This window comes from Heterodontus francisci, chromosome 17 (assembly GCF_036365525.1).
Source record: "Heterodontus francisci isolate sHetFra1 chromosome 17, sHetFra1.hap1, whole genome shotgun sequence".
Lineage (NCBI taxonomy): Eukaryota > Metazoa > Chordata > Chondrichthyes > Heterodontiformes > Heterodontidae > Heterodontus > Heterodontus francisci.
In genome coordinates, this window is record NC_090387.1 from 74,056,740 (window position 1) to 74,080,156 (window position 23,417).

The 23,417-nt window shown below is 43.1% G+C and overlaps 1 protein-coding gene across 2 annotated transcripts in view; it reads left to right on the forward strand.

The window, feature by feature from the left end:
* wdr59 (WD repeat domain 59) overlaps positions 1-16,602 on the forward strand; it is a 115,369-nt gene extending 98,767 nt beyond the window's left edge. For both annotated transcript variants that reach the window (XM_068049673.1, XM_068049674.1), the window contains 2 exons: positions 5,489-5,631; positions 12,660-16,602. In XM_068049673.1, coding sequence (XP_067905774.1) covers positions 5,489-5,631; positions 12,660-12,895 — 379 coding nt within the window. In that variant the 3' untranslated portion in view covers positions 12,896-16,602. The remainder of the gene's footprint in view (positions 1-5,488; positions 5,632-12,659) is intronic.
* The last annotated feature ends 6,815 nt before the right edge of the window (positions 16,603-23,417 follow it).

Consider the following 23,417-nt stretch of genomic DNA (forward strand, 5'->3'; position numbering starts at 1 on the left):
ACTTTGAAAAGCTGGAACCTGTCATAGCCGCTAAGCACATTGCACTGCTGAACTACAAGAAAGCCCCCAGCGAGTTAACATCCGTAGCACTTAAAACAGCCAGAAGCGCTGCACAAAGAACAGCCAGGCGCTGCGCAAATGACTACTGGCAACACCTATGCAGTCATATTCAGCTGGCCTCTGCCACCGGAAATATCAGAGGAATTTGTGATGGCATTAAGAGAGCTTTTGGGCCAACCATCAAGAAGATCGCCCCCCTCAAATCTAAATCAGGGGACACAATCACTGACCAACGCAAGCAAATGGACCGCTGGGTGGAGCACTACCTAGAACTGTACTCCAAGGAAAATGTTGTCACTGAGACCACCCTCAATGCAGCCCAGTCTCTGCCAGTCATGGACGAGCTGGACGTACAGCCAACAAAATCGGAACTCAGTGATGCCATTGCTTCTCTAGCCAGCGGAAAAGCCCCTGGGAAGGACGGCATTACCCCTGAAATCATCAAGAATGCCAAGCCTGCTCTACTTTCAGCACTGCACGAATTGCTTTGCCCGTGCTGGGATGAGGGAGCAGTACCACAGGACATGCGCGGTGCCAATATCATCACCCTCTATAAGAACAAGGGTGACTGCAACAACTACCGTGGAATCTCCCTGCTCGGCATAGTGGGGAAAGTCTTCGCTCGAGTCGCTTTAAACAGGCTCCAGAAGCTGGCTGAGCGCTTCTACCCTGAGGCACAGTGTGGCTTTCGAGCAGAGAGATCCATGCTGTTCTCCCTTCGCCAGCTACAGGAAAAATGCCGTGAACAACAGATGCCCATCTCCGTTGCTTTCATTGATCTCACCAAAGCCTTTGACCTCGTCAGCAGACGTGGTCTCTTCAGAGTACTTGGATGTCCACCAAAGCTACTAAGTATCATCACCTCATTCCATGACAATATGAAAGGCACAATTCAGCATAACAGCGCCTCATCAGACCCCTTTCCTATCCTGAGTGGCATGAAACAGGGCTGTGTTCTCGCACCTACACTGTTTGGGATCTTCTTCTCCCTGCTGCTCTCATATGCGTTCATGTCTTCAGAAGAAGGAATTTTCCTCCACACAAGATCTGGTTGCCACCAGATTGGTTGTTTAACCTTGCCCATCTAAGAGCGAAGACCAAAGTACGGAAAGTCCTCATCGGGGAACTCCTCTTTGCTGCTGATGCTGCATTAACATCTCACACTGAAGAGTGTCTGCAGAGACTCATGGACAGGTTTGCGGCTGCCTGCAATGAATTTGGCCTAACCATCATCCTCAAGAAAACGAACATCATGGGACAGGACGTGAGAAATGCTCCATCCAGCAATATTGGCGACCACGCTCTGGAAGTGGTTCAAGAGTTTACCTACCTACTTGTCTGTGTTAAATTCCATTTGACAATCCTTTGCCCACTTTCCCAGTTTATCTATATCCTGTTGTAACCTTAGACAACCTTCTTCACTGTCCACTATACCACCAATTTTGGTTTCATCTGCAAACTTACTAATCATGCCCCCTACATTCACATCCAAGTCATTAATATATATGACAAACAACAGAGGGCCCAGCACCGATCCCTGTGGCACACCACTGGTCACCGGCCTCCAGTCTGAAAAACAACCCTCCACTGCCACCCTCTGCCCAGGGCTAGCTCACCCTGGATCCCTTGTGTTCGAACCATCTGTACCAGCCTACTATGCCGGACCTTGTCAAAGGCCTTTCTAAAGTCCATGTTGACGACGTCCATCGCCCTGCTCTCGTCAATCCTCTTGGTCACCTCCTCGAAAAACTGAATCAGAATCGTGAGACATGATTTCCCATGCACAAAGCCATGCTGACTATCCCTAATCAGACCTTGCCTTTCCAAATGCATATAAATCCTGTCTCTCAGAATCCCTTCCAATAACTTTCCCACCACTGATGTAAGGCTCACCGGCCTGTAGTTCCCTGGCTTATCCTTGCTGCCCTTCTTAAATAAAGGCACATTAGCTATCCTCCAGTCTTCCGGTACCTCACCCGTGGCTAACAATGATACAAAAATCTCTGCCAGGGCCCCAGCAATCTCCTCCCTTGCTTCCCATAGCATCCTAGGATACATCTGGTCAGGCGCTGGGGATTTATCCACCTTAATGCGCTTCAAAACCTCCAACACCACCTCCTTTGTAATGTTGATATGCTCCAGGATATTGCTGTTCCCTCCCTTGAACTCACTAGCTTCCATGACCTTCTCCACGGTAAATACAGACGAGATGTATTAATTTAAGACCTCGCCCATTTCCCGTGGCTCCACACATAGATTACCACACTGATCCTTAAGGGGACCTACTCTCTCCCCAGCTACCCTTTTACTCTTAATATACTTATAGAATCTTTTAGGATTCTCCTTTATCTTATCTGCCAGGGAAATCTCATGGCCCCTTTTCGCCCTCCTAATTTCCTCCAGTGTAGTCCTACATCCCCTATACTCCTCGAGGGACTTGCTTGATTCCAGTTGCCTATATCTGACATATGCTTCCTTCTTTGTCCTGACCTGACCCCCAATATCCCTCGTCAACCAAGGTTCCCTAAACTTGCCAGCCTTGCCCTTCCATCTAACAGGAACATGCCAGCCCTGAACTCTTCCTATCTCACTTTTAAAAGCCTCCCACTTGCCAGACGTCCCTTTACCTGTAAGCAGCCTCCCATTCAACTTTTGAGAGCTCCTGTCTGATGCCATAGAAATTAGCCTTCCCCCAATTAGGACTTCAACCTGAGGACCAGTCCTATCCTTTTCCATTACTATCTTGAAGCTAATAGAGTTATGGTCACTGGTCCCAAAGTGCTCCCCCACTGACAAATCAACCACCTGCCCAGCCTCATTTCCTAAGAGGAGGTCGAGTGTAGCCCCTTCTCTAGTAGGGCCATCCACATACTGCTTCAGAAAACTATCCTGGACACACTTAATAAATTCTTTCCCATCTGATCCCTTAGCACTAAGGCAGCCCCAGTCAATATTAGGGAAGTTAAAATCACCACTATTACAACCCTATAATTCCTACACCTATCTGTGATTTCCCTACATATATGCTCCTCCAATTCCCTCTGACTATTGGGGGGCCTATAGTATAATCCCATCAAAGTGATCACCCCTTTCTTATTTCTAAGTTCTACCCATATGGCCTCGCTGGACGTCCCCCCCCCCCCCTCCCGGGATACCCTCGCTAAGTACTGCCGTGATGTTCTCCCTAATCAGTCGTGCAACTCCCCCTCCTCTCTTACCTCCACCTCTGTCACGCTGGAAGCATCGGTACCCCGAAACATTGAGCTGCCAGTCCTGCCCATCCCTCAACCACGTTTCCGTAACAGCTAGGGCGGCACAGTGGCGCAGTGGTTAGCACCGCAGCCTCACAGCTCCAGCGACCCGGGTTCAATTCTGGGTACTGCCTGTGCGGAGTTTGCAAGTTCTCCCTGTGTCTGCGTGGGTTTCCTCCCACAGGCCAAAGACTTGCAGGTTGATCGGTAAATTGACCATTATAAATTGCCCCTAGTGTAGGTAGGTGGTAGGGAAATATCGGGACAGGTGGGGATGTGGTAGGAATATGGAATGAGTGTAGGATTAGTATAAATGGGTGGTTGATGGTCGGCACAGACTCGGTGGGCCGAAGGGCATGTTTCAGTGCTGTATCTCTATAAAAAAAAAAATCACAATCCCATGTACCGATCCATGCTCTGAGTTCATCTGCCTTACCTGTAAGACTTCTTGCATTAAAGTACATGCAGTTTAACCTGCCAGACGTTCCACACTCCCTGTCCTGCCCCTACCCGGTCTGCCTACTGGACTTGCTTGCTTTAACCTCTACATTTGCCTCAACTATCTCATTGGAGAGACTACTACTTTCGGTCCCACCCCACTGCAAGACTAGTTTAAACCCTCCCGAGTAATACTAGCAAACCTCCCCGCAAGGATATTGGTCCCCTTCCAGTTCAGATGCAACCTGTCCTTCTTGTACAGGTCACCTCTGCACCAGAAGAGATCCCAATGATCCAAGTAGCTGAGGCCCTCCCGCCTACACCAGCTCTTCAGCCACGCATTCATTTGCCATATCCTCCTATTCCTAGCATGTAGCACAGAGAGTAATCCTGAGATTACAACCCTCGAGGTCCTGCTTTTTAACTTTCTGCCTAACTCCCTACATTCACTTTGCAGGACCTCATCTCTCTTCCTGCCTATGTCATTAGTACCAATGTGGACCACGACCTCTGGCTGCTCACCCTCCCCTTTCAGAATGTCCTGCAGCCGCTCCGAGACATCCTTGACCCTAGCACCAGGGAGGCAACATACTATCCTGGAGTCTCATTTGTGGCCACAGAAACGCCTATCTGCACCCCTTACAATAGAATCCCCAATCACTCCAGCTCTTCCACTCCTTTTCCTCCCCTGCTGTGCAGCAGAGCCCTCTGTGGCGCCATGAACTTGGCTGTTGCTGCTTTCCCCTGGGAGGTCATCCTCCACCCCCCCACCCCAACAGTATCCAAAGCGGTATGTCTGTTAGAGAGGGGGATGGCCACTGGGGACTCCTGTACTACCTGCCTGTGTCTACTACTCCGTCTGGTGGTCACCCATCCTTTTTCTGCCTGTGCAGCCATTACCTGCGGTGTGAGCACCTCACTAAACGTGCTATCCACGACTTCCTCAGCATCGCAGATGCTCCACAATGAATCCACCCGCAGCTCCAGCTTCGTAATGCGGGTAGCCAGTAGCTGCAGATGGATACCCTTCCTGCACACATGGTCGTTGGGGACACTGGAAGCGTCCCTGTTTTCCCACATAGCGCAGGAGGAGCATATCACGGGGCTGAGCTCTGCTGCCATGACTTACCTTTCGATTACTTAGTAACTACTTTAATTTAAAAAAACTAATTACACTAGGGCCCTTGTTCTACCCACTCCAATCTAAAGTCCTTAAAAATAAAACTTTGGTAGTACTCACCTTATCAGAGGTTTTTTTCAACAAAAAAAAACTTTCCCCTTTTTTAAAAGATATTTAAATGCTCTAACAGCTGCTACTCACCAACCAACCACCTTGCAGCTCTCCTCTGACATCACAGTTGACTTTTTTTTTCAAAACTCCAGTGCGCTGGAAGAGCTCCGCTCCGCTCCTGGAAGGTAAGAGACTGGTGCTCGATCCTCAGGTTGGATTTATAGGCTCCACTCTCGGCGTTCTCCCCACAGGTCCGCTCCCTTCCTCTCCGCTCCCGTGCTTGTGCAATCTCCACTGGCTGATGTCATTTGCAGAGCAGGTCTTTCATCCTATCAGATGATGCATGAAATACATAACTCGGGAAGATTCAATTGGGAAAAGAGAAACTGAGGGAGTGTAACCAAAGCATTTCACTGAATTGAAAATCTGTCTGATTTCTCATGTCAAGATAATATTATTTGCATAGTTTCTGAATCTGTGATTTAGCCTCCCTTTCCTCAATCTCCAGGCTACTTGACCCAGCCAACATGCTGCAATATGACGACTTTAAGAAGTGTTATGGGGAAATCCTGTATCGCTGGGGCCTTCGAGAGAAGCGAGCAGAGGTGTTGAAGTTTGTCTCCTGCCCTCCAGACCCTCATAAGGGGATTGGTAAGTACAGCATGTAAAACATTAGCCTCATTTTGGTCTGGGTTTATGCCTGTTGGTGCAATGGATGTACCAGAATCTCAAACTGGTGATGCTTTAGTACCCAATACCCGTTTGATTTTACTGTGTGTGGCCAGTGCGCTAGTGATATTGCTTGTTCGTTATGGCTCGGGTGTGTTGAAGTTAAATGAGTTATTCTACGAAGGGTCAGCTGTCTAAATCATAATGACAATGTGCCAAATTCTTTGTGAGGAGAGAATAGGAACTGTGGAGGAGCAAAGGGATTTGGGTATCCAAGTATAGAAATCACTAAGAGCAGGTATTAAAAATATCAAATAGGCTAATGGAATGGTAGCCTTTAATTCAAGGGTGCTGCAATACAAAGGAGGAAGTTACACTTCAGTTGTACGGAGCCTTGGACAGACCCCATCTGCGGTAGAACCGCACCTCAGAAACAACATATTGGCCTTGGAAGGGGTGCAGAGCAGATTCACCAAAATGATACCAGTGCTTATAGAGTTAAATTATAAGGACAGGTTGTATAAAGCTGGTTGAAGTTCCTTGAGTAAGAGAGTGGAGGGGTGATCTAATTCAGGTGTTCAAAATGTTGGCCTTAAATTCCTTGCGTATTTGTGCATGCAAATCAAATATACAGCCTAAGAGATCTCAGAATTTTGGGAATAGTGAGATGCTTGCGGAACTGCAGAACGCCTAAATCTCGTCAAAATTCCATCAGTTCTTCGACCCAACCCCCCACCTCCACCTATAAAACTGGTCGTGTCCTCGTGTCCAATTTTCCTGTCATTTTGCTTGCTCAGAGGCTCTCTTAAAATTAACACCAGATTTCTATTGCATTTTTGAGTTTTAAAGAGAACTACCCTGAGAATTGCTCTGTATTTTCTGTTTCTTTTAATGCATTTTTATGGCATAGGGTAGAAGTCGCATTAAAAATGTAAAAGCTTCCCCAGTTGCAGGTTCTTAAATACCTTGGGGTAGAAAATCGCCTGTGGCGGTGGCACAAAATGGTGGATATTGCATCTGCTTGCCATTGTATGCAGTGCTTGATGTTCAGATCCATTGACTGCAGTGGAATTGAATATCAGACACTGTATATAATGGGCGGCCAATCCAATATTGCCCATTTTATGCTATCATAGATGTATTTTTACCCTCCAGTGTTTAATGTGCATCTATGATAGTTGAGTCAGTTGAATCTTTAATTTTCATACCTAAAGAAGGAATATATGGTGTGAATTTAGTATTTTCCTTGGGCCCCGATTGCTTACTCTGACCTATGGCCATTTTTATGTTGGGTTGGACTCTAACAAGAAATTTGAGCATAACTTGACATCAGTGAAGTGGGAGCATTTTCAGCTCTAATCTCCTGAGTTGTGTTCACAGAAGTAATTCTAGGTCGATGAATGAGTTTGATGTTATAGATACAAGAAAGCTTTTCCTCTGTTGGAGGAATCCAGAACAAAAAAGCACAATGTTAAAATTTGAGCTAGGTCATTTGCGACTGAAATCAGGAAGCACTTTTCATAAGATCATACATAAGAAGTAGGAGTAGGCCAGTCAGCCCCTCGAGCCTGCTCTGCCATTTGATAAGATCATGACTAATTGGATTGTGGCCTGAACTCCACTTTCCTGCCTCCCCACCCTCCCCTCCCATAACCCTCTACTCCCTTGTAGATCAAAAATCTGTCCAACTCAGCCTTGAATATATTCAATAATCCAGCCTCCACTGCTCTCTGGGGAAGAGAATTCCAAAGATTAGCAGCCATCTGAGAGAAGAAATTGCTCCTCATCTCTGCCTTAAAAAGGAGATCCCTTATTTTGAAACTGTGCCCCCCTACTTTTAGATTACCCCGTGAGGGGAAACATCCTCTCAGCATCTACCCTGTCAAGCCCCCTCAGAATCTTGTGTTTTAATTTGATCACCTCTCATTCTTCTAAACTCTAATGAGTATAGGCCCAACCTGCTCAACCTTTCCTCATAAAACAACCCCTTCATCCCAGGAATCAGCCTCGTGAATCTTCTCTGAACTGTCTCCAATGCAAGTATATCCCCCCACTTAAGTAAGGAGACCAAATCTGTACACAGTACTCTAGGTACAGTTTCACCAATGCCCTGTATAGTTGTAGCAAACCTTCCCTTTTATACACCATCCCCCTTGCAATAAATGCCAACATTCCATCTGCCTTCCTAACTATTTGCTGTACCTGCATGCTAACTTTTTATGATTCATGTACGAGGACACCCAGATGCCTCTATACCACAGCATTCTGCAGTCCCTCTCCATATAAATAATCTGCTTTTCTATTCTTCCTGCCAAAGCGGACAACCTCACATTTTCCGACATGATACTGCATCTGCCAATTTTTTGCCCACTCACTTAACCATCTACATCTCTTTACAGGCACTTTGTGTCCTCCTCGCAATTTGCTTTCCTGCCTATCTTTGCATCGTCAGCAAATTTGGCTACAATACACTCAGTCCCTTCATCTATGTTATTAATATAGATTGTAAATAATTAAGATCCCAGCACTGATCCCTGTGGCACTCTACTAGTTACAGTTTACCAATCTGAAAATGCCCCATTATCCCAACGCTGTTCCCTATTAGTTAGCCAATCCTCTATCCATGCTCATGTATTACCCCCAACACCATGAGCTGTTAACTTGTGCAGTAAGTAACCTTTTATGTAGAACCTCATCAAATGCCTTTTGGAAATCTAAATACACTACATCTGCTGGCTCCCCTTTATCCACCCTGCTTGTTACATTCTCAAAGAACTCTAATAAATTTGTCAAACACAATTTCCCTTTCATAAAACCATGTTGACTCTGCCTGATTGCATTATGATTTTCTAAATGTCCTGCCACGACTTCCTTAATAATGGAATCTAATATTTTCCCAATGCCAAATGTTAGGCTAACTCGCCTATAGTTTCTTGATTTCTGTGCCCCCCCCTCCTTTCTTGAATAGAGGTGTGACATTTGTGGTTTCCCAATCGTTGGGATCTTTCCAGAATCTAGGAAATGTTGGAAGATTGCAACCAATACATCCTCTATCTCTGCAGCCACTTCTTTTAAGACCCTAGGATGCAGGCCATCAGATCCAGTGGACTTGTCACCCTTTAGTCCCATTAGTTTTCTTAGTACTTTTTCTCTCGTGATAGTGATTGTTTTAAGTTCCTCCCTCCCTTTTGAATTTCTACTATCCTTGGGATATTTTTTGTGTCTTCTACTGTGAAGGCATACAAAATACTTGTTCAAAGTCTCTGCCATTTCCTTGTTTCCTATTATTAATTACCAGTCTCATCCTCTAAGGGACTAAAGCTTACTTTAGCTACTCCCTTCCTTTTTATATATTTGTAGAAGCTTTTACTGACTGTTTTTATATTTCTTGCTAGTTTACTCTAGTACTCTAATTTCTCCCTTTTTTTTTCATCATCCTCTGCTAGTTTCTAAAATTTCCCCAATCTTCTGGCCTGCCACTAATCTTTTCAGCATTGTATGCCTTTTCTTTCAATTTGATACCATCCTTAACTTCCTTAGTTAGCCACGGATGGTGCATCCTTCTCATAGAGGCTTTCATTCTAAATGGAATATATCTTTGTTGAGAGTTAGGAAATATCTCCATAAATGTCTGCGACTGCTTCTCTACCGTCTTTCCTTTTAACTTATTTTCCTAGTCCACTTTAGCCATCCCTGCCTTCATACCATTGTAATTGCCTTTATTTAAGTTTAAGACACCAGTTTTAGGCCCAAACTTCTCACCCTCAGAATTTGATATTCAGTTTATCATGTTATGGTCACTCTTGCCTCGAGGATCCTTTACTATGAGGTAATTTATTATTCCTGTTTCAGTACATATTATCAGGTCTGAAATAGCCTGATCTTAGGTTGGTTCCAGAATGTACTGTTGTAAGAAACTGCCCTTCATATTCTCCATGAACTCATCCTCCAGGCTACTTTTGCCAATTGATTTGATCAATCAATATGAAGATTAGAATTGCCCACGATTATTGCAGTACCTTTCCTACAAGCCACCACTATTTTTTTTTGTTCTTGTTTTGTCCTATGGTATAGCTACTGTTAGGGGGCCTATAAATTACTTCCACCAGTGACATTCCTTTGCTATTTCTCCTCTCCACCCAAACTGATTCTACGTCTTGATCTTCGGAGCCAAGATCATTTCTCACCTTTGTACTGATCTCATCCTTTATTAACAGAGCTACCCCACGCCTTTTCCTCTTTTCCTCTCTTTTCGAAATGTGAACCACACTTGAATATTCAGTTCCCAGCCTTGATCACCTTGCAACCATGTCTCTGTATTGGCTATCATGTCATATCCATTTATTTCTAATTGTGGTATCAATTCATCCATCTTATTATGAATGCTGCGAGCATTCAGATAAAGAGCCTTTAATTTTGTCTTAACCTTTTTCCCTACTCTTACCTTATTTGCTGGTGCACTCAGGTTTGTACAATCTGTCCCTTCCTGTCATGCCCTGGTAATCATTACCAGTATCGCTACCCTGCACTATTGCCTTGTCCTTTCTTATTAACTTTCTAAATTTCCTCTCGCCTCAAGGCAAAATGTAGTGGAATCTGGAATTTCACCCCCCCAACACCACCACTGCCCCAAAGGCTGTGGATGTTGGGTCAATTGAAATTTCCAAAACTGAGATCGACAGTTGTTTGTTAGGTAAGGGCATCAAAGGGTATGGAGCAAAGGTAGGTAAATAGAGTTGAGGCACAGATCAGACATGATCTAATTGGTTGGCGGAACAAGCTCGAGGGCCGGAATGGCCCATTCCTGTTCTTATCTAAAATAAGTTTGTGAATAAATGTTTGGGTTATTGAAAGCTACCTCTTTGGAACTCGGTGCTGTGATTTGGAGAGCAAGTTTGCTGCTGAATAACCTGGGCACATGCCCTCCTACTGACTGCACCAGATGGGTGAGTTGGCAACTGAATTTACATCCTCCTTCAAATAGGGGAAGGTTCTCATTTAATATTTTCATAAGATTTTAGATAGAATAAAAATCAGCTTCAGCTAGCTGGAACTGATACATCATAGTGTTATAATGGTTTTATTTTTGTACTGAAATCTTAGAATTCTGTGTGTTTTTAAAAAAAACTTGAAAAGGATTTTCAGTGGACATGGACACCTGCAAATAGCTGAAATTTTTGGATGTTGACTTTGTATACACGAATAGGAAAGCAGCCATTTCAAGGAAGCCAGCCGGGGGTTTGACCTCAGAGCAACACTTTGAATGACAGTGGAGACTCTGTGTTTGGTCATGCGATAGTCACAGGAAGGTTTATTTTCACTTTGGACCCTTTTTTAAAACAAAAACAATGAGTTGGACAAAGAGCAGGCATTTGAAATTTAATTTTTGACCTGCCTGGAGATCAAGGTGGAAGACCCACAAAAAGACCTCTTTCTGTAAAGGAGACTTGCATCTCTTGAAAAGAAATGCTGTATTTGAAAGGTGGTAGATTCCTATTGCCTCCTGTCTTGAAGAATTCCTGCATCCACTGTGGATCCTGTTGCCTCCTGTGTTTTGGGAAATCCTGGAAGCCAAACAAAACTTCTACTGCTACACTGCTGCTGTGAGTCCTAAACTACACCCCTGCTGAAAGATCTATGTGATGCCTGCTGTAGTCTAATTGCCTTGAACGCCTACCCATTACAGACTATTAATCAACCTTGCCTGGAGAGACATTGAGTGGCATCCGACTATTTGACTCTGGGACACCTCACCCAACCAAAACATTTCCTACCAAAACGTGACTAGCTGAATTATTTTATTCCTTTTATTCCTATGAAACAGCTGTAAACTAAAATCCATTTTCCCCTGTTACCTTTTTTGCCCGCCTTGGTCATAACAATAGATCCTTTGCCTCTGTGATAGGGGCTAGTATGCACAACGGTCCAGAAATATCCAGTTTCATTGAGAGCTGGTGGGCCTTTGTTCTCGGTGTCACTTCCTATAATGAAACTCGTTAGAATGAAGCATGTTTGGTAGCAGGGTCTTTCTGCTTCGAAATTAAAAAGCATTGTGAGGTGGAATGGGGAATAGAGAAAATTAACTATTTCAAATATTGGGCCATTAAGGGAGCTTTGTTCTAAGATGAATCAAAAGCAAATGCATCATTATATAGCCAGGTGACCACTGCTAATGCCTTATCCATTTAAGCATGGGGAATAGTTAATCTCTTAATTACCTGGCAACTGAGAATTTATTTAAACACCAAATGAGCCTGCATTAATATCAGGGATAGAAATGTCGTTGAGGGGCAGCCCAGTGGTCCCCAGGTTACTGCTCACAGTGTCTCAACCTCCAGAAGCTAACCACTTTCCGAAGAAATTAATTCCCTATGTACCGTCTATTAGAGACACAGTTGGAAGTTAATGAAAATAACATGGCGTTTAAGCCTCTTTTATTTTAAAAAGTTTTAAGTATTGTACAAGTCAGGTAATGCAGATTCAGTTTCTTGCTGTGTCTTTTTACTTCTGTGTGATTACCTTACTTGTAGGTAAGTCTGCGTTGTAGGCTGAAAGTTACAGTCTGGCCATGTGGTATTTTCTGAATAAATAGAGGGAATTGGCTGTAATTTGCTGCGCACAACTCTGTAATTAAGTGAAAGTGAGAGTCCCACCCACAGCACACTGTATAAGGGTGCAGGTTGCAGTTTATATGAGACTGTGTCCACTAGTAGAAACTCTCAATGTTGTAGGCTCAGGATGAAGATGTTGGGGGAAAGCTCTTGGAAGGACATTTCAGTGTTTTGCTGGTGTAAGGAGAATGCTACTTAATACAGGGAGTGATGGTGGACTAAAGATATTAATTACTGAAAAGAAATGATTACATGGATTGATCATGTTGATTTCATTTGTTCTATTTGCTGGAAGATGCAGCTTTAAACTGAGTTTAAGCCAGAAATATTTGTACAATAATGGGCTGCTTTGCACAATATTAGAGGTACAGTTTAATTTTTTTCTGCTTTCTCCTTCAGAATTTGGGGTGTACTGCTGTCATTGCCGCAGTGAGGTACGAGGGACACAGTGTGCTATTTGCAAAGGCTTCACCTTCCAATGTGCCATCTGCCATGTTGCTGTCCGGGGATCTGCCAACTTCTGTCTCACCTGTGGGCATGGTGGCCATACCAGTCACATGATGGAGTGGTTCCGGACCCAGGAAGTGTGCCCCACGGGCTGTGGCTGCCATTGCCTGCTCGAGAGTACATTCTGAAAGAAGCCTACCACCACTGCTAGTAATAAGAGGCCTTCGTGTTCCAGAATGTTCTGTCTCTCTGTTCTTAATTGAACAGAGATGTGAAAACTTTAATTTGTGGGAGAACTTTGAGACTGGAGTTTTATTCTTAGGGGCACTAGGACAAATCTTCAGACTTTCAAATCATTTGGACTCTGCTTTCAAGAGTGGAGAGAACATGGGTTGCACCTAGTCCCCACAAAGTAATCATGAATGGGAATGGCCAAATTCAAAAGTAAGGTTTATTTACGAAAGCATTTTAAAAAAAAATGAACTAAAATGGGGATTTGTTTCATTGTTAGCAAGGATCACTGTCCAGTTTGCAATGATCACTGTCCAGTTGTCAGTGGTAATCCTACATAGTTGTCACGTATGAATGAATATATTTCACAACTAACACAAGCACTGACTTGAAATGACCACAATCAACAAAGCTGTGGTTGGTAAGGCAGGTCTTTGCTTAACAGAAGTATTACTCGCTCAGTGGTTTGTGCAGTTCTTTTCCTGTTTGCACGGTTTGCTGCTGATAGATTTCCACACTGCTTGTGTGGTGTTTGACTTGACTTCCACAAGTTGGACAGTAATAATTAAATTCAACAGAGGTACTGTGGGTTAAACGTTGACTTCACTTGTGGAAGCTGGATAAATATCCACCCCAGACTGACTCCTCCGTCCACTTGCTTTAAGCATCCTACTTGAAATGAGGTTTGGCTGTCTAGATTCCATTGCTGGGTGGGCATGGGCCCAGAGTGTAAAACTGCCTTGAATTTGGCGCTAAATTGGGAATGTCACTCAATATGCTGCAGAATGGGTGGTGTGGGGAAATTGAAAGGAATGTTACACTCGTGCATTAGGGAGTCCTAGGCTGAGGCACATTACTGGGACAGAATAGAGGGAGCTTTACTCTCTTTTTCTAACCTTGCAGTACTTAATCCGGGACTGCTTGATAGTGACAGTGCATGCTCAGAATGGAAAATGATTGATTCCTTAGCAGTAACATCCCTCATCTTGAGCACAAAGTTCACAAAATAATATGCATTCAATAGGGCAGTTCTTGAATGGATTGACCACACCGAATGCATTGCCAATTTTCATTGTATGGTAATTTGATGGGTCCTCTTGCTAAGTTGGCAGCTACTGTCAGAAGTGAAATAATTGCCAGGCAACTGACTAGTTGGTGGGATTGAACTAAGGTATGAACAGAGGTTGTAACCATAGTGCTGACTTGTAATCTAACCAAGCCCTTTACCACCATTACTGGAGACAGGACTTGCTTGATTTTGGAAGAGATACACAGCTCCAAATGTACTTTCTTCAGGTTTTTAACAGTAACTGGGAGTGTGTTAGCCAGTGCTATGGATATTGGATTCCAAATCCAGGTATTTCATCTGCAGTAGCAGACATTCTTCAGGCTGTTTCTGGGAGAAGCAGTGTTTTCTGTTTATTCTCAATTGCAGTTTAATGAAAGTTACTGCACATATAGTCTGAAGTTCTTGTACCCTAAGGAAGCACAGAGCCTATTTCTGAGCAGAGCAGCAGGTTTCCAGCTCTACACTGGGGCCATGTCTGTAAGACTGACATTTCTAACTAAACTCAATTCATTAATGTTGACAGTAAAATGAATAGCGGATTCTTCATAACTGGATTCAAGGACCTTACCCGCAATAATCCTGCACAGTAGCCAGGTTAAAGCTACGCTCATGGATCATATAATTCACTAGTCCTGCGACCCACGAAAGAACTGATCAATTGAAAGTATTTATGGCATTCCCAGTAGTACAGGCATACAGATATTAGTACATGTTGTTTTTTGGTTTACATTGCTTTCCCACCTGCTTCCTGTTTCGGTACTTGCATTAGGTCAGCTAAAGTCCAGAGTTTATACTGCATAATTAAAACCCAGTATTGTATTTGTATGAAATGAACACCTTGCTGCATTGCTTGATGAAACCACCCTATTTCTACTGTGTGGTGAATCAAGTGGCAAAATAAATATGGTCTCTGAACCTTCTCCCCCCCGCCCCCCCTTTCCCCCACACAGTGACCTCTGAACTCCCACTGTCCCTGATCCTCACCTTGCACAGTGAAATCTGAGCCCTCACTGTCCTAGAACCCCACTGTCCCTGGCTATCTGCGCAATGATGGTTGATACTCCACTGGCCTCACACACAGTGGTATCTGATTAACCACTACCCTAGGCTTCCTGCACTGTGACTTCTGAACCACTACTATTCATGGCCTCATGCATAATGGCCTCTGAACCCCTCCATTGCCCAAGGCCTCCAGCCTTCTGGTTTTTATACAGCTTGATTTCCTGATGCTACTTGCTGAAGCACAAAGTATAAACTTAAAAAATGCATTTTTTTTGTGTGCATTGATTCTGGGAGAAGAAGTTAAACTTTGCCTGACTGCAGATCATGTAAGTCATGAAAAATCCATAGTGTAAAGAGAAAAGATCAGTTGAGGCATTAGCAGTTGTGTCTTTGGGACACTACTTGCCTTGGTATATTTGGTGCTGAATTAGCTAAAAACTGTAGCCAAAAACTGAAATCATAGGCTGAACTAGGTCTATGCTGATTCTGCTATTTAATAGGGGAAGAATCCACTGTACAGGAAGACAAGGTAGTAATCTGGCCGTTCCAGTAATGATAGGGGGTTGAGGAGAAATGTGCTGTTTGAGGAGTCCTGAAATGGCAGGGTCGGGGGTTAGTTTGTTTTTACCAAGCTTTTTGTTTGCCGATCATTTCTCCCTCTTTGTAGCAGTCCACAATGATAACACAAACCAGCAACGGAACTGTGGCGAAGAGCTTTCTGTGGTCTGTACTTGGACATTTCAGTTTCTTCAATGACCAGCCAAGTGGCAGTGCTTTTCTGTTTTAATAACCTTAGAAACTAATTAATATGTTATTCTTTTTAATCCCTTGGCTAGTTGAGTAAGCAGCAGGCCTGCTTCTCAAGGGTCATGGGTCTAATGCCATCTTGTGCGGGCCATTCCAAAACTATTATGGTTGCCAACCAAGGTTATACTTATTCCTTGCGGTTTCATTACATGCCCTAGAGGCTCCTATTGTCCTGCTTCCCACAGCCCTGCTGTTGATCACCCAGTATGCCCATCCTCATGGCCTACCCCATTCCCTCAATTAGAAGCTGAACAGATTCCTCCTTACCTGATTAGATGGCACTTGACTGTCAACCAGCTTTTTTTCTCTCTCTCTAATATTATCAGAAACGAATAAACAGAAGTGTTCAAGGAAAACAGAAAAAAAGTCACAATTTTCTTCAATGCCCTATGATTTTTCTCTCTGGTTGCTCACACCAGTGTCCTGGGGATGAAGCTTTTAATTCCTGGAGGGTTGGCAACCCTACAAGCTAAGCATTTTGATCATTTATCTACTCAGTATTTTTATTTTTAGATCTGCACACTTATGAGATGCCTCTTCACACTTATGCTTCTGTTGCTTTCAGTACAATGGGATACACTCCATTCAGTAAGAATCCACTTAATGACTACATCATTATCATCTGTCACTATTTAAATGTTATTATTGCTGCTCCATTTCTGCTGCAAAAACTGTATTGTGAAGTTACCAAGTGCAGGAGCTGTAACTACATTTTGTAACTTGTAAATTATATACAAAGAGGGGACTGTACATACTGTTGAAAGTAAATGTTTCTGCTATGATCTTGCTTTTGGTAACCGGTAACTGATGACCTGACAGTATGGTTGATCATAATTTGAATTCACCTCAATCCCTTTTACCCACCTTTGATTATATCCATTGATACCCTTACCTAACAAATATCTGTCAATTCCAGTCTTGAGAATTTCAGTTCACCCAGGATGCATTGTCTATGCGGGAGCAAAAAGATCATATATTGGAGACAGAGTGCATGGCTGAAGTGCTAAATGAGTACTCTGCATCTGTCTTCACTTTAAAGATGGGCAATAAATGCTGGCCTTGCCGGAAATGCTCACATCTCCCAAGAAGGAATTCAACAAGAGGATGCTCCCAATGTCACAGTAAGGAGGAGGTAGTAGAGAAATTGGATAGGATAAAAATAGAGGAGGTACTTAAAAGGTTAGCAACCCTCAAAGTAGAAAAGTCACCCAGTCCCGATGGGATTCATTGTACGTTGCTGGGGGAATTAAGGGTGAAGATAAGAGGTTCTGGCCATAGTCTTCCAATCCTGCTTTGATATAGGAGTGGCCTGGAGATTGCAAATGTTACACCCCTATTCCCTTGGATTGGAAAATAGCCAATGTAACACTTTTATTCAAAAAGGGAGGGGAGGAGCAGAGGGAGAGACGGGGGGAGAGAGGGTAAGGGCTGGGGGTTAGAGAGAGGGTAAGGGCTGGGGGAGGGAGAGAGGGGAGGGGCTGGGGGAGAGGGAGGGGTGGTGTATTGGGGAGGGGCAGAGGGGGAGGACGACGACAAGGGAGGGGAAGGGGCGGGGGTTGGGGAAAGGAAGGGGTTGGGGACGTAACTTCCTTTTTCCATCTACATATTGGAATTGCTGGATGAAAAAAATGCCACAGCCCATCTCATTTACCTCCTACCATCCTGCTAATCACAGAATACGTTGATAATGGAAGTGTTGACCAATCAATCTATCAATTATCTATGTACAATAGACCTGGAAATGATGGAAGGAAAACCCCAGTGGTTTTGGAACCATAGTTCCAAAATTAGCTTTCCTCTCCCAAATATGCTATACTTACCACACCACACAACACATATTTTTCATACTGTATTCACGTGTTAATTTCTGCAAGAAATCTAATTTGCATTTGAATGATTCATGATAACTGCTTCCACCATCTCCCTAGGAACAGGGAGCCTGTTCCATAGATTGACCACTTATTGAATGAAATATTGTTTCCACAAATTAGTTTTGAATTCCACCTCCCCTTCAAGTACAGCCTCTGTGTCCTTTGGTTCCACTGTCTGGACAAGGTGAAAAAGTTAGTTATGGTGTACATTATCTATCCCTTTAGAATCCTAAAAGCAGCAATCATGTCACCTCTCAACCTTTTTCCAGTTCAAGTGACCAATTTACAAAGTCACAGCTCACTGTGCCTCCTAACTTAATGTCATCTGCAAACTTGGATATAAAACTCCTTCTTCATCTGCTTTTGATATATATGGAAAGCTGAAGCCTCAGTGCAGATCACTTGCCACATCCTGAAAGCATGCAGTCTCTTTATTCCTACTCTCCTACCCTCAGTCTGCTTTTTATGTTTTGTTACCCAGTATCCAATATGGCACTACGTCCTCCTTGTTGGACATACAACGCACTGAGTTAATCAATGTTAGATGCCTTGTAGAAACCTCTCCCCATTATGATTGCAACCCTCTATAAATTGCTTACAAATCTCATCCTTTCCCATTATTTGGTAGCCTATGGATGTATTTCCAATATGGTTATTTCTTAACACCGATTACTTGGTTCCCAGCCTTCCCTAAAAGTCAAGTTTCCAGCAAGTCCACAATTTGTCCCTCCATTCAAATTAGTTCCTCCAGTTCATACTTCCTATATTCATAAACACTTTAAGCCTGACGCTTTTGTACTCCCTCAGTACCTTTCCCTTTTGTTCCTCTTTTTCATTACCTGTAACCTCCCTTTTATCTGCCGTAAGCTCTTCCTATTGCCCTTCAACTTATTTATATTACATTTGCTCTTTCTGTTGTAACACTTATACTGTCTCCTAGCTGAAACCATTCACAGAGAGGGAGAATTTCCTGTTGCTCAAAATGTTCCTTTAAAAAATTCTACCTAAATCCTGTGACCTTTTGATCATTACTTTCAGTCCAAGTTTGTTTAACTTCAGTTCCAACTGGACCTAATGTTGACTGGTATACATAGGGACCAGATAACAGCCACTTAAATAAAAGACACTGCCAATATCTCTCAATCACCCTGTTTGATACTGCAGATGCTTCAGAATGCCTGCTGAATTTCCCCTTTCCTTTCAGTGCCCTTGATCTGTAAACCATCCACGATCTTAACCACTACTGGTGCAATGTGGCTGCAATGGATACTAGCTGCAGGATGTACTGCAGCAACTCGCCAAGTCTTTTTTTGATAGCACCTCCCAAACCCATGACCTCCACCACCTGGAAGGACAAGGGCAGCATGTACATGGGAACACCACCACCTCCAAATCAAACACCATCCTGACTTGGAAATATATCGCTGTTCCTTAATCGTCATTGGGTCAAAATCCTGGAACACTCTACCTAACAGCTCTGTGGGTGCATGTTCACCAGAAGGACTGCAGCAGTTCAAGATGGTGGCTCACCACCACCTTCTCGAGGGCAATAAATGCTGGTCTTGTTAATGACACCCACATCCAAAGAATGAAATAAAAAAACTTCCTGTGGACCTGGTTGCAAGGCATATCATGATCATGGTTTATACTTTAGTTATCCACAATTTATTCTTTTGTTTCAAATAGCATTGTGCTAAACTGTAATCGGAAGGAGAAAGTGCTACTTTTCCTTCTTGTGGGCTGGATTGGAGTGCTATCCATTGCTAAATCCAAAGCTGGATTTTGGCAAGATCTTTAGCAGCCTTTCTTTTGACTACCTCAGTGCGCCAAATTTCAATCTATATGACACACAACGGAGATGAGATCAGGAAGAGCTTTTTTTTATCTGCTGGGTAGCAATGCAATGCCAGGACCACCTAGTGTGATTTTAGAAATTATCCCACTAAACAAGACTGGTCCAAAAGCAGAAACGTGCCAAATGTGTGGAGAAAGGAGGTTCTCAAGCTATTTATGCATGGATCCATCTGTGATACTGTACAAGTTTAGGAACTTGTGTATCTGAGACAAGAGTTTCATAATTGCCAAGGTAGCACATACACAATGCTGTATAAACATTTTCTCCAGTTCATGGAGGGAGCACCCAATAAATATCCAATGTTGCTGGAACGCGCTAATCACTCATCTGTTAACAAAGGAAGAGGGAGACTTCCTGGTGGTAGAGCAAGAATCCTGAAACACTCTTCAGGTCACAGGGAAAGCAACCCAGCCCACGGGGTAGAGTCATATATGGCACAGAAGGAGGCCATTTAGCCCATCGAGTCCATGCCTGCTGTTTGCAGAGCAATCCAGTCTGTCCCACTGCCCTACTTGATATTTGTAGCCTTGCAGGTTTATTTCCTTCAAGTGCCCATCCAATTTCCTTTTGAAATCATTGATTGTCTCTGCTTCCACCACCCTCATGGGCAGTGAGTTCCAGGTCATTACCACCCACTGTGTAAAAAAAAAAGTTCTTCCTCACATTCCCCCTGCATCTCTTGCACAAAACCATAAATCTGTGCCCCTAGACCTTGTACCATTCGTTAATGGGAAAAGTTTTTCCTTGTCTGACATATCTAAACCTGTCATAATCTTGTTCACCACTATCAAATCTCCCCTGAATCTCATTTGCTCCAAGGACAACAACCACAGCTTTTCCAACCTAACCTTGTAGCTAAAATCCCCTATCCTTGGAAATGTTCTAGTAAATCTCCTCTGCACTCTTTCAAGGACTGTCACATCCTTCCTAAAGTGTGGTGACTAGAATTGGATGCAATACTCCTTTTGAGGCCTAACCAGAGCTTTATAAAGGTTCAGCATAATGTCCCTGCTTTTTGTACTCTGTGCCTCTATTTATGATGCCCATGATCCCATATGCTTTGCTAACCACTCTCTCAATATATCCTGCCACCTTCAAAGATCGATGCATGTGCACCCCTGCGTTTCTCTGTTCCTGCACATTCTTTAGAAGTGCCATTTAGTCTATATTGTCTCTCCCTATTCCTTCTACCAAAATGCATCACCTCACACTTATCAGTGTTAATTTCCATTTGCCACTTGTCTGCCCATTCTGCTAGCCTATCTATGTCCTGTTGCAGAAGATTTATATCATCCTTACTGTCTGCCACAGCTCCAAGTTTGATGTCATTGGCAAATTTTGAAAATTTACTCTGTATTCTAAGATCCAAGTCATTTATATATAGCTGTCAGGATAATGAAGCATTTTAATTCATCGTTGGAAACTTACATTAAACTAAAAAATAGGAGGAAAGCTGGAATATTACAGACAACCTTTACAAAGATTTTGCCGCAGCTAAAAATGGCTGCTTTCATTTGCATTTGGAAATGTTGCACATTTCAAGGCATTAAAAGTGGAGACATATGTCTGATTAGCCTGTACCCAAAAACAATGGCTTGCCCTATTGATTGAGCTACTTGAGATTGCTTTCAGTAGCAAGACATTCAAAGACATCTTGAGACATTAACATTGAAAGGGAAAATCCCTCCAGGGGAAAACATTGGCACCATGATGTTTGAGAGATGGAAATTCCTAAACTTGAAACTCATTAGAAGGTTGCAGAGAATACACTGTGACAGTCATATGACTGCCTGTCCATCTCTGTGAAAGAGGAGAGTTTCCCTTGCACAAGCAGACAAGCCAGTGACACATTATGTGCAGAAGCCAGAAGCTGTTGGCTGCCAGATCCAAGACAAAGAAGGAAACCCTCTGCTCAACTGTCTCCAAGAAAAACTATCAACACAGAACTTCAGGACCACAAATTCAACAGGAAGACCACTAAAGCTACTAGACCACAGACTGTGTATTAGTTTTATTTGTTCTGGACTCTAATCAAACACAAATCTATTTCACAGCATTCTGTAATCTATTTGTGTGTGTGTATGTTTATGTGTGTATGCATGAAAGTGTAGCGTTATTTTATTCAGATCGGGTTTAGCTTTTTAAGTATAATAAACTCACTTCCTGTTTAAACTGAAGAAAACCTGTCCAATTGGTTCTTTTATGATCACAGCCAAGGTAAAAGGTAAAATGCTCACTGAAGTGGTAAACACATCCACTATTTAAAAAGGAATAAACCCTGCTGCGGTCAAAACAGAGGAAGGACAAGAGGGAAGCCTTGTGTCCCCTCCTCATTTGCTTGTAATGATAGCAGAAAAAACAGTGGTCTCAGCACTAACCTTTGGGTAACACCACTGTCTACCATCCTCCAGTCTCAAAAGCAATCATTTACCACAACTTGCTGTTTTCTGTCCTTAAGCCAATTTTTTTTTTTATCCAATTGGACACTGACCCTCCTATTCCATGAGTCTCAATTTTGATAACCAGCATTTTATGTAGTACTTTATCAAACACTCTCTTAAAATCCATATGAACAACATCCACTGCATTCCCTTCATCAACATTCTCTGTTCAATTAGATTAGTCAAGCATGATCTCCCTTTTACAAATCCATGCTGGCTCTTGTTAATTAATTCAAACCTCTCCTAGTGCCTGTTGATTTTTTTCCCCTGCGATTATTGTTTCTAAATCCATACCCACCACTGATGTTAAACTAACTGGCTTATAGTTGCTAGGACTGTCCTTACACCCTTTCTTGAATAAGGGTGTCACGTTTGCCATTCTCCAATCCTCTGGCACCTCTCCCATATCTAGGGAGGATTGGAAGATTATAGCAAGCACTTCCATTATCTCCACCCCCACCTCCTTTAGCAATCTGGACCAGGTGACTTTTCTACCCTAAACATAGTCAGTCTTTTCAATACCTCATCCCTCAATTTTTACTCTATCCATTGCCTCTACTCTCTCCACTTTTACTGATATTTTGTCAAATTCCTCTTCTTTAGTAAACACTGATACAAAGGACTCATTAATTATTCTAGTCTTGCTCTGCGCCTCTAAGTATATATTACCCTTTTTGTCCCTAGTAGGACCCACTCCACTTCTTACTACCCACTTACTATTTACATGTCAGTAGAAGATTCTTGGGTTCTCTTGTATGTTGACTGCCATTCTATTCTCATATTCTCTCTTTGTCAGTCTTATTTTCCTCTTCACCTCCCCTCTCAACTTATTGTATATGGCCTGCTTCTCACTTGAAGAATTTACCTGACATGCATCCTGCACCCTCTTTTTTTGTTTCATCATAATCTCTATCTCCCTGCTCATCCAAGGAACCCTGTTTTTGGTTCCCCTACCTTTCGCCCTTGTTAGAATGTACCTAGGCTGTACCTGAAGCATCTCTTCCTTAAAGAGAACGCATTGTTCTGTCACAGCTTTTCCTGTCAGTCTTCGCTTCCATTTTATCCTGGCGATATCCCTTCTCATCGCATTGAAATTAGCCCTCCTGCAATCTAGATTTCTACCTTATATTGTTCCTTGCTTTTCTGCATTACTAATCTAAAACATATGTTATGATGATCACTCTTACCCAAGTGTGCCCCTACAGACACTTGGTCCACTTGGCCCACCTCATTTCACAGTACCAGATCCAGCAACGTGCCACCTTTCTAGTTGGGCTGAAAACATACTGATCAAGGAAGTTCTCCTGAACACATTTCAGAAATTCCTCTCCCTCCTTACTCTTTACTCTAAAATTATCCCAATCAATATTTGGGTAATTAAAGTCCCACAATATCACCACTCTATAGTTCTTGCACATCTCTGATTTCCCTGCA